We start from the raw sequence: 12,092 nt of genomic DNA on the forward strand, positions 1-12,092 counted from the left end.
TTTGAAAGAACAACTATTTCTAAAAACATGTTAAAAGTTTATTTTATGAAGCTAAATAAGTTTTAATTTTCTGGAATTTTTGCTGACCACCTTTCACTATATGCAGAATGAGAATACAGTGAATGTTGAATCATGTTATTTAAATAGTACTTTCAGCAATATTGCTTCTATAAAACAGATGTATTTAGTTAGTAGACATAAATAAAGCTGTTGTATTTTCTTGAGTCTGTTTCTATATGAATTGTGAGCTGCCTTATGCAGCATAAATCATTTTATGATTGGAGAGAGGCGCCCCAGGATAAACAGAAGTAATGACTCAAAGAGATAAAGATTTACGACAGGTAAATGCACAGTGACTGCTCTGCTGTTCTGCTGCAAGCTCCAGAGGTCAATGACCAACCCTTGTGGGACGAAACGTGAGTCTCACATTTGTAAAGCTTAACACCCATGAAAAATGAAGAAGGTGACCTGAAGTATCACCAAGGGCCAGACAGTAAATGGAGCATTGAATTTGGATGACCCCAGGCTGCTTTCCATGACAACAACAAACTGGAAAATTCAGAAAGTCTAATGAGTATGACTGAGAAAAGGATCCCAGTCATAAATTTTACACTAAAATACTGTAAGTCTTACTAGAAGTGATGCAAGTAACTGACTTTAATATTTATCTACACACCTCATCAATTAAAACACTGTATGGAACAAGTATTTTAATCAGGAAGAACAACTTTGACTAGAAATTAGTGCTTGCAATATGCTGCTGGATATGCTGCAGCCAAGGCACAATTTATGTACTTTTTTGTAGGTTCATCTTTTAAATCTCAGCATCAAATATGTTTGGTTCTTAAAAAACAATCTTAATGTAATGGTAAAAAGACTATTTTTGTATTACTCTTGCTCTTTGTTTAAATTAAGTACAACAATTTAAACAAAGGGCACAGGTATTGTTTTTTTTACAATGTCCAACCCTTTATGAATACATTGCACCCATTTTCAAGACAACATATTCACTGCCCTCTAGTGGCTTCCATAGTCACCAGATCAAGTCAGTTCAAAAAGGGTCTCCAGCCCAGTACTAACCAGGTGCATCTGATAAAAGTGACCTATGAGTGTTTAGATCTTGACAGAGTATAAAACTTAAATTTCATTGGTAAGTGTGACATCACGTGGAGATTTGGGTTTTACTACAAAACAATCCTGTCTTAATTTCTTATTTAGTAACTTCTCTCATTTATTTCAACTTAATTAAAAAATGCACAAAATATTAGAAATACTTGGAATATGTTAGGTTTAACATCAGCTTATGAATTACAAGCAAGCTAGTGAAATAAGGTCAGCTTGTAGACACAACTATTCTTGGCTACAAACAGTCCATATGATAGAAAACTCTTGTCTATGGTTTCCATGGATTTAAAGCTTAGCAGTCAGGATAAGACTTTATTTATAGTGATGTGTCACTGAAGCTGACGGACAGAAAGGTAAACTAGAAGTAAACACCTTATTTGAATGAAAACCGGTGAGTCGTTTTCTTTGCAACCAACCCTTTTTGGGAAAACCAAGACGTCCCTAATGGTGTTATAACAAACTAGTTCCGGTCACGCAAAGAGGTGAGGAGGGGAAGTTGTTACTACAGAAAGTGTCTGAGCAGATTCAGTTTAGCGGTATGTTGGTAATGATAACGTTTTTTATTACTGAAGCTATGTATGCTAAAAACTGCAGCTAAATTATTTGCTGCAATAATCCAGCTGTGATTTTAACCAATTGAACTTAAAAGATGAACTGCGTTTAACCTTTTAATAGCAGTTTCAGAGATTACAAAAGTCAAAATGTTAAAATTGAGCTGATTCAGCACCACAAAACTTTGTTTATATATATTATTGTACATACACAAGACAGGTCATGCTTGAAGACCAATGTTCCTCTAAACAAGTCAAATCTTGAATGAGTTGTACTTTCTATGAATACAGATACTTTATCCTAAAACACACAAATCAGTGAGGGTTAATTAACTCTATTTATAAAAACTCAAAAGTGTCTCTCATCTTTGATTGGGTCAAGTATAAAAGTCAGTGGTCAAGACTGAAGTAGACTGCTATAAAATGAAAAAAAAAAATAACATTTTTCCAAATGTGGTTTTGAAACTTATATTCCTAAGGAAACTTCAAAAAAGGGAAATTAATATAAGGAGCTAGTGCCAAGACAGAATTAAATAATCTTTATGTTTTGTCACATATAGAGTTAATAACAAAACTGTTTAATCAATATAATCCAGGTCCATTTTAAGTATTGCCTTTGCAAACCTGAGCCATGTAAAATGGCCTTAATGTCAGCTATACAGAAGAATGAACCTGAGCTAATATACTTTAACCTTTATACATAAAATCTGTCTTTCTGACTGCCTGAGATGAGATGTTTTTTTGTACTTGGCCTGAAATGATCATCGAACATCTTTGATCCTGAAATCTGGTTGTTCTGGTTTCCCCAACCTCTTCCATGCATTTTGTTGCAGCCAAATTTCCCTGAAATTTATGCCGTGCGGCTGTATTTTTCAACTTAAGCCAAGTACACTGCTTTGAGGGAGGATATTTGATTAAAATAGATGAATTGCATATGCCATAGCGGTGAGGTGTATAATGAATCCCATACCTTAGCAAAGTTAAAATGCCAGCACCACCATACAGACATTTTAAAAACAGCAGCAGAACAGGATGAATACTCTTGCAGTGTTTGTGTTGTGACCAAAAGATAACAGAGAAACGGAAAATAAAAGTTTCTGTCTCCAAACGCTGCATGTTTGGTTGAGGAATACAGTTCCTCTATGAGTCTTGTTTTTATTCTGAAGTCACCATTTAAAAGTTTCAAATTGAAATAATGGGCAGGATAGCACAATGAAATCAAAATTTCAAATAGAAAATTTGGAAGACTGCTAAACAACCCCAATCTTAAACTTCAACATGGCTATTGTGCAGTTACATCGACACCTGCACACACACAAAAAAAAACTCTTTAAGCAACATTTGCACTTATCTTTAGAAATCTTCACGAAACATCCCAATAATCTTGATTTTCTGCAGTACATAAAATTCTAAAATGCACATAGATAGGGAAGTCCTGCTATTTTCTGACGTAGGCTACAGCTCGGTAACTGTTCAATTATCTTGAGAATAACTAAATTCCCGCAGAGTGGATAATGCTGACCATGACATATAGTGATAAAATATAGTTATTTAGATTTGACAGAGAAATCTAGGTAGTAACCTTAAGAAACAAAGATAGGACGAATATTATAATCATTCTTATTAAGTCACTCTGCATTTTACACTCTAAAATCTAGATTTAGAAACATCAGAAATTTCAGCTCTTCAACTTGGGTTATTCTTAGGACATATTTCTCAAAAGCGGTGAAATAACCCTTTACAAAAATTAAAGGGTTAGAGTATTCTTATTTCATCTTTAGACAGGCTACCCTTTTACAGGAAACACGTTGCTTTGACTTCCTATTAAACGTGGCCAATTATTACACTGCGCAGCAAAAGAGAAACCGTAAACAAGGTCTGATACCGACGTCTATGTATTCCCGGAAAACATACGAGGTGGACAGCGCAAAATCCCCTAGTGTCGCCTTACCTTATCTCAGGTGTTCAGGTGAAAGCGCCGACGTGTTTCGCAGTGGGAGGACCTCCTGGTCTCGGTGAGCAGGTAAATTAGTCTCTTTATAAGACATAAGCCTGTCTACAGCGAGTACCTTCAAAACCCGCGATCTGCATATTTCATACGGATAATTAAACGATTTCAACGAGTAAAGGTGAGTTTACTGACAGAGTAGCTTGGCCATGAATACGTTTTGTTTTTCTTCCTTGTTTGACTTTTAAACAGTATTTAACAACGCGTCTCTATTTGTGTCGCAGTAATAACCGCATTATCGAACACAACTTAATTATACTTTCCTGTTTCATCTGCGTTTTAAAGACTGTTTAGAAGAGTGGATAAAAAATAAAACACTGAGTGAACTGTAATTGTCTTAAGATCGTATGTGTTGCTTCAGAAATTAGATCAAGACATTATGCTTTTTTTTTATCAACTTAATATTTTATCATGTTTATTGAAACTGGCCCTAAGGAATCATGATCATGAGCGGCGTGAGCAACATTCAAACATTAATTACCGTAATATTCTTCATCAATAAAGACAATATAATAAGATTTTTTTTTTTTGAAAAAGTGTTAAAAATGAGTAAAAATAATGTTATTTAACAGAATAAATAAATTAGAAAGTTTGTGTGATTTTCAACTAAGATATTTAAATCTAATAAGACATGGTACGCTTTTCTCTTCTTCCTCTCAGAACCCACCATGGAAACAGCAACAGAAAAACAAAGGCCTGCTCACGGCCAGATAATCTCTGTGCCCCATAAGGACACAGTGCGTCTCCTGGAGGTTTATGTCAAGCGGAGCCTCAGCCTGAATGACGGCAGCCTGGGGGCAAAGAAAGCAGGGAAGAAGGAAAAGTGGGTGACCCTGTCCAAAACGTATAGACGATCCTCCAGCGACCCTTCGCTACTCTTGCACGAGGCATTAAATCACAGTGAATCTAGTGTGCTTCCTGTGGCTGAACCCCAGATGTATGAGTCCGTGAAAGATCCTGAGGAATCAGAGGAGCCAGAAATCAAGACTAAAAAGCCCAAAAAGATCAAGAAACCCTCATTTTGGAAGACTTTTCTTGGCATTTTCAAGAATGAGGACAAAGAAGATCAAGACAATCCATCAGAGGTGTTTGACAATTCAAACCAATCAACTAACTGTCTGCCCACAAATCAGCTCTCCTTTCAAAAGAAATCATTCAGGAAAAAGTCCTTAAGAAGGAAATTGTCCAAAAGGTGGTCTCTGAGATCAACTAAATTTGGTAAAGATGTCAACTCTACTGATAGCACTGGAGTAGAAGGTAACTGTTACAGAAATGAAGATTCATATTACTGTCATGTTACTGCATTTAAAAACTGCTCATTAATATCCAAACATTTGCTTAACAGCTGTGATCAGCGTCGAACCGACATACGCCTACTATGAGAAAGTATCAGAAGAACTTGAAAAAATTGTACATGAGGTCAAAGAACAAGAGGAAACGGAAATTCTGTCCAATGGTAAGAAATGGGTTATTTTGCTCGTAGTTTGCAGCTGTTAAAAATAGTTAATTGCCGACAGTATAGCGTGGGAAAAAAAAAAACAACAAATCTGGAACTGGAAGTGCCGAAGGGAAGAAAATAATGCATAGAAGAATTGACATTTAAAGAGATTCTGTTCAATAAAACCTGTTCAGAAAATATATTAATAGTTCCTCTTTGTTTGTGTTTGTTTTCAGAGGAAGTTATCAAAAGGATTGTTGCTTTGACCATACAAGAGGGTGATGCCATTGATGGGAAGGTGGGTATTTCTTCCTATTGTCAGTGAAAAAGTATAACAGAGTAGTTTTTAATAATTGGTTAAGAGCTAAAGATACAGTAAAGATATGGTTGACAAGGAAACAGTTGTTTTAAATATAAAAGTTGAAAAACAATTTTAAAAAGTACAGTTGAGTTGAATTCAGGCTTTAAATCATCCATCTGTACCTCTGTCTGTTAGAGGCATGTTTTTGAAAACACAACAAAAGCGACTAATATTAGAAAGAAGGAAGAGCTTTATAGAGTACATGTTGAGTCATAGATGGTTTGAAAACCAACCACAGGTCATGTGATTGCTGTGACATATGGTCTGTTGAAACAGTTTTACATTAACTCACTTTAGACCTGTAAGTGAACAAGCCAACAGTAGTTAATTAATTGTGTGTGCATTGCAAAATGTAATATAAGATAAAAAGGTACAATTCAGGCATAGTTTTTACCCAGTGATTTCCTCTTTACTGGTTTTTTTTAGTTAAGCTGTTGAGTATTTGTAGACTTTTAATATTTTCTTGCTCCTTAAAGTGCACACAGTACAATGAGAAAATATTGCAGTGAATCAGCTGCCTAACAGCTTTCAAGTACTCATTAACCACATTTAGAGAATCACTTTGGATTACAGTAAAATGATTATCTTTCCTGTGTAATCTCAAGTAGGTCAAAACATACTTTCCCTCCTGATAGCTTTATTGTCCTTATCTCCTTTAGCTGAAAGATAACCCCATGCTGAGCAGCTTTTTCCAGCGCATGACTTACTCCTCCTTCCAGAAGATGGCAGATGCTTACCTGGAGAAAGAGGCAAAGCCAACCCACAAGCCGCCCACTGTTCTACCTACAGCACCCGAACTGGTCAAACTGGCTTTCACTCTTGACTTTACGGCCAGGGTAGCTGGGCTTTCCAAACAGAACGTTGGTCACATCACTTGTCTCGGGAACCGTTATCTGCAGGACCGATTTGAATACAGACAGGTGAGAATGCTAAAGAATGGATTATAATCAAGAATGAAATTTCTTGAATTTTGATAGTTTTCAAGCATAAGGAATGTCAAGCTCTAAATTGTACTGTTATGTTGTTTCTATTGTGAAAATGGTACAAATACTGCCGTTTCTTAGGGTCACAATGTTTACACAAGCAAATCATTAGAGAAATCTAACATAATCTAATTACCTTTATTTGAAACAAAACAATCTATATTACTATTGTCTTATTGGCACAACATATTGATTACAGTAAGGAATAATGTTGGTTACACCTATTAATTTTTTGAGAAATGGACTTAAAACAAAAATTACAGATACTTCTACCAAAAACAGCATATCGCTAAAAAGCTAATAACTTAAGTTCAATTTCAACATGTGAAACAAATATATAGATTCATTATTTTCATGAATAGAAATGTCAGTCTTTTATTCCTGTTAATTTTGAGGATTATGCCTTAAGCCTAACAAAAACCTCAAATTAAATTTCTTAGAAAACTGAATTTCATACAAAACCACTAAGCAAGAAAGTGTGCAGAAGTACTGAAATTATTCAACTGAATCTGATATTCTTATTTAAGATGAAACTTTAGTGCAAGTTAAATAATTTAACAAGAACTTTAAAAGAACAACCTAATCTGTCTTTTTTGCAAGCAAAGTAAAGGTGTAGGTAAAAGTGTAAAACTTTAAACCCTAGAAAAAGTATGACAGATATTCATTTCCAGTTTGAAATGGACCTCACTATATCTTGATAGAAGTCAGGCGATACCTAACTGCAAAGTACAAATGCAAAAATGGAAAATTTTGTTTTAATATCTTTTCTTGTTTCTTCAGGCATGCACTGACCACCCTTGGTCCGACAGCGATGATGCAGACAGTGTTCCTCTAACAGGCAAATGAAACTGAGATCTGCCCAACTATCCACTTCCCCACACATGTGACTACAGAACTGCATAAACTCCACTTTATGAACACTGTCTGAAAACTTAAGTTATTTAACATGTGCTTGAAAGAGTTTACTAAGCTGAAAATGTGACACAGCAGGATGTTTTCTCAGAAAGCCGTCACTTGACAGGCCAATGGTCATAAACCCAATCTTAGTGAGCCAGCCACCAAAAAGTACTGAACTGTGATAGCACTTTGTTAGATTCATATTTAGGTGATTCTCTAAGAGACACTACAATGCAATGCTCTTTTGCCAAATTTGAAAATTTGCTGATTTGTAACAATAAGAAAAAAAACAGTGCAATATTTTCTTCTGTATGGGTAACTCTGAGCTCTTGTTAAATATGTATTGTGTGTACCAAAACTGTGATTTTTGTTATGAATGCTGGCATTCATGTCAACTCTGATCTTGTTAAATACTGTAATGAGTTTTAATTTTTAATAAACATACTGTATATATGCTTCTTAACATGGTTGGCAGCTCTTTCATTCACTGACATATAAGCAGGAAACAAACTAGAAATGAAGTACAGTTTGTCAAAATTAATGACCTAGTTCTTATAAGTGAAGAAAAGCATTACGTGAAGTGTACTGCTCCTTCTCCTTTGTGTGGGGAGGGTGAAGTTTATCTGAATGAGTCAAACTGTTGATACACCTGGAGGATAAAGAGCTGCTAGGACTTGTTTCCAGGAAAGGGTGAACTCATTGGATTAATTTTTATTTGCATTAGAATGGATTTTATCTACTTTCACAACTCAAATGTAGATCAAATTTGGGTCAGGAGTCCAACAGGTGTATATATAAGTTCATTTGCAGATAAAAAATAACAGGTCACAAGACTACATGCTAACTTGTAATTACAAGATGGTATGGTACGTCTGTCAGCTATTATGACTAAGGTGAGCATGATGGCTCTCTGCTCCAGAATGAGACTGTGCATAACCTACCAGAAATAATGATCACTCAGTGGAAACTACATCTAGTGCACTGCCATGCAACAGATGGACTTGCATACATCAGAGAAAATGGCAGACGAGTGGAGATCATGTTACCTGCTCATACAAGGAGCATAATTCACTTAAGTATGGCAAGAATCACAATAAAATGCTAAATGTAATGCAAAGCTAAGTTATAATTTGACTTTAAAATCTGGGCTTCGGAAAATATTTCCACATTAATAACAATTTTATCATCAATTGAGTAATACACAGACAACACATAAAAATTGGCAGGTGAAAGCAAAAATTCAAATATTGCTCAAGTGACATGTTCCGTGACTAGTTAATTACTTGCTCAATCAAGATTATGCCCGATTGTGTGATCAGTTCTCAAAGATGCATTGTCAAGATGATGTTGACTCACATGCTACAGCTACACCACAAAGAAAAAAAATATGGTTTCTGGTTGCAAACAGTAGTTTTAACATAGACTTAGTTAGAACTTTGCTTCAGTCAGACCTCAAGCCCTGTACAATATGAACTTTTATGAAACCATACTTTGGTTTGAGTGGTTTTGCCTTTATAATACCTTTAACGTGAGAAATACTCATTGTGGGCATTGGGAATTTCACAATTTTTCTTTTTTTAGACTAGAGAACAAAAGCAAACACTTCTGTTTTAATGTTGTAGGACTGATTTGAAGGGTTTCCAGTTATGACATAAGTGGAAACAAATTAAATCTTGATACAATGGTAAGTCAAAAGTTCACAAATTTTTGTTTCATGTTGATGCATGTAGAATAAATACATATACAGTGAACCCTTGTTTTTCGCGGGGGTTGCGTTCCGAAAAGAACCCGTGATAGGCGAAATCCGTGTAGTTACCTTTATTTTTTTATTACAATTATTATACAGCATAATTAAATACTCTACATTGAGGCCGTGAAAGGTGAACCACGTTATAGCGAGGGTTCACTGTATTTATATATGTTGACCTTGTGTTTGGACATTTGGTTTTGTCTCTTCAAACTACAGTTTTTATGTTTTTGTGGTTTCACAAATTGACTGTGACCACATGCAGCGATGGGATTGTTTAATGGCGTCTTAATGCTTGTTCTACACAAATAATCAGACATGAAAAACTGCCATAATGAAGCCTAAAAATATATAGATTTTTAAAACACAAAGACAAATAGTCAGATATCTGTGTAAACCTTTTACATTTTTATTGCTTTTTATACACTGAGAAGGACGATTAATCAAAGAGTCCGAAGCCCATGTCTTCGTCTGACTCTTCAGATTCCTCTTTCTTCTCTTCTTTTTTCTCTTCCGCTGGAAACGAAAGTAAAACCAGCAGTTCAATGTAGGTAAAACTACACAGATGCCACAGAAAACACTCAAAAAACCTGAGTGTACCTTACATTTACAAACTATTTTATATGTAGCTTCATGTTTACTTGTGTACAAAGACATAGACATACCAGCAGCAGGTGCAGCCCCAGTTCCAGCGGGCCCACTACCAGCAGCTGCTGGCGGTGCTGCTACAGCACCATCTGCTGGTACAGAGGCTAACTTGGAGAGGCCTAGAAATAGAAAGACAAAAAGGTTAGTAAACTTTCATCTGTAGCATGAAAGTTACAGATGAAACTTTCATGCTATGTAAGTTTCATCTGTAAAGTTATGTACTGTATTTTTCGGACTACAAGCCGCTACTTTTTTCCCACGCTTTGAACCATGCGGCTTATAGCCCGGTCGGCTTTTCTGTGGATTTTTCTTCAACCGTTACGAGGCTCTTTAACAGGAAGTGAATCATTGGAAGTCAAAATTGGATATCAAAGAAGAAAGTGGTGATTTTCATTTAGAACAAGCACATGCTTGTTCTCGACAGAGAAATGTTTTCAAACTCATACCCCCTCATCATGGAAGCAACACAAAGAAGTTCATATGATGCTGCTTTTAAGTTGAAAAAGGATGCTGCTATTAAGGATGCAGATTATAGCAGATTTATTAAGGACGCAGTCCTCTGCATCCTTGTGGAAAACTGAGAGCGGCGGAGATACCAGCAGTTTATAGCCCGGTGCAGCTTATATATGCACGGTTCCAGTTTTTTTTTTTTTACTTTGTGGGTGACTTATAGTGAGGTGCGCTCTATAGTCCGGAAAATACAGTAAATTATAGAGTCCTTACCTGAATTCATGACTTGGTTGATGTCTTTTCCGTTCAGTTCACTAATTACCTGATAAATGAGTAAGATTGTTACTAAGTGGCGTCTACAAACAGAACTTTACAATCATTACATTACATACTTTATTCAAGCGTTCATCATCGGCCTCAATTCCCACGCTGCTCAGGATCTCCTTGATGCCTTTTGCAGAGGGGTTGGTGTTCCCACCGAGAACAGCGAGCAAGTAAGCGGCCACGTAACGCATTCTGGAAATAACATGACAAATGAGCAGTTATCAAGTTATATCAAGACAAAACCAAATGTCCAAGGTATCCATAAAGCATGCAAGCTCAAACATTACAAGAAATAATGTTTTAGAACTTGTGAGATTCATTTAAAATGAAAAGAATCCCAACACATTTAGAACACTGTTGGTTTGCAAGTAGTGCAATTTAAAACCGCAGAATTTCAAAAATTGCACCTGTCAAACTTAAAAATAAATAAATAATCATACCAAAGATTTTTGCAGAGGCAAATGTTATACTAGCAGAGTGAACATTTTATTTTTATATCAAATTAAAAATGAATCCCAACAACTTTGTTGTGCTTGGCAAATCAGCAAGAAAGTTAAGTGGTGACATTGGTGACATCATTTTCTACTTAATTAGCATTATGTTATCAATTAGTCAGAAAACAGTTATTTTCAGCTATAGTTAAGCTAGCCTCTTTGTACCTCCGTTTTGTACTTGTGTCCCCATTTAGCATTTTCTTAAACTGCTTCGGTCATCTAAATAAACCACTTTCTACCTACCAAGAATGAAGTATTTTGAGGTGCAAAAACTTTGAACTCACATACATAAGTAAGGTGTGTCATTAGTTGAAAATTTTTCTAATTATCTTTAAAATTGTATCCAATTTTGTTCAAATTTTACTGATTGCTCAATTTTTTACCTAAAAAAATTCAGGAAGAAACAACCTAACAAGCTACGAAAAGGTAAAACGACCAGTGTCCTTTGTATAGTTTAAAACCTGAATACAGTAAAATTTGAACATTTAGGTTAAGGGAGACAAATAAGTTTTCAGAGCTTAAACGTGAAATTAAGCCTCTTAAAAATGCACCCAGCGTCTGAGTCTAGTACAGATTTGATCATGATCATGTAAACACGACGAAGGGGATTTCATTTTAGCGTTGCTAATTTTAGCTTTTGTTTTTGATGTACTCAAAAAGAGTCAACGGATATCACACATAACCAAATAAACGGTCACATTGTTGGATTTTGTTTTATACAGCCTCAGCTTACCTATCTACGTTATTTGTCAGAGTTAAACCGTGACAATTATAGTATATATCACAGCTAGCACAGGCAGCAGCATGTGGCCATGTTTTCCAAATACTTTCTAGTTCTAACTGCGTAGCAGGACACATAGACGCGTTCATCACGATTTAAGCACAAAATATAAGTGTGTGCTTTATTAATATAGGATAATACAGAAAGTGGTCTACACAACATGGTATAAAAGGTGTAAATTTTGACTTACTTTTAAGTCTAAATAGACACGAAACGTCGGTCACGCTAAGCAGTACGGAAGAGGGCGGGAGGTGGTCCCGGAAGTAGAAAAGGACTGGATATGGC

The 12,092-nt window shown here is 35.7% G+C and overlaps 2 protein-coding genes across 3 annotated transcripts; one reads left to right on the forward strand and one right to left on the reverse strand.

Moving 5' to 3' along the window:
• The first annotated feature begins 3,527 nt into the window (after window positions 1-3,527).
• On the forward strand, window positions 3,528-7,826 carry LOC116711034 (uncharacterized). 2 transcript variants are annotated; one of them, XM_032550405.1, is made up of 6 exons: window positions 3,528-3,805; window positions 4,345-4,941; window positions 5,030-5,140; window positions 5,359-5,420; window positions 6,143-6,403; window positions 7,247-7,826. In XM_032550405.1, the coding sequence occupies exons 2-6, from the start codon at window positions 4,353-4,355 to the stop codon at window positions 7,310-7,312; spliced, it is 1,089 nt and encodes a 362-aa protein (XP_032406296.1). In that variant the 5' UTR covers window positions 3,528-3,805; window positions 4,345-4,352; the 3' UTR covers window positions 7,313-7,826. The 2 variants fall into 2 exon arrangements, with proteins under 2 accessions (XP_032406296.1, XP_032406297.1); XM_032550406.1 differs by having other exon boundaries at window positions 3,528-3,699.
• A 1,671-nt stretch (window positions 7,827-9,497) lies between these two features.
• LOC116711035 (60S acidic ribosomal protein P2-like) lies at window positions 9,498-12,092 on the reverse strand. Its single transcript, XM_032550407.1, has 5 exons — window positions 11,998-12,092; window positions 10,601-10,724; window positions 10,482-10,530; window positions 9,776-9,877; window positions 9,498-9,626 (listed from the first exon to the last, which is right to left on the reverse strand). Exons 2-5 carry the CDS (start codon window positions 10,721-10,723, stop codon window positions 9,550-9,552), a joined length of 351 nt encoding a protein of 116 aa, XP_032406298.1. The 5' UTR covers window position 10,724; window positions 11,998-12,092; the 3' UTR covers window positions 9,498-9,549.

This window comes from Xiphophorus hellerii, chromosome 20, assembly GCF_003331165.1.
Source record: "Xiphophorus hellerii strain 12219 chromosome 20, Xiphophorus_hellerii-4.1, whole genome shotgun sequence".
Lineage (NCBI taxonomy): Eukaryota > Metazoa > Chordata > Actinopteri > Cyprinodontiformes > Poeciliidae > Xiphophorus > Xiphophorus hellerii.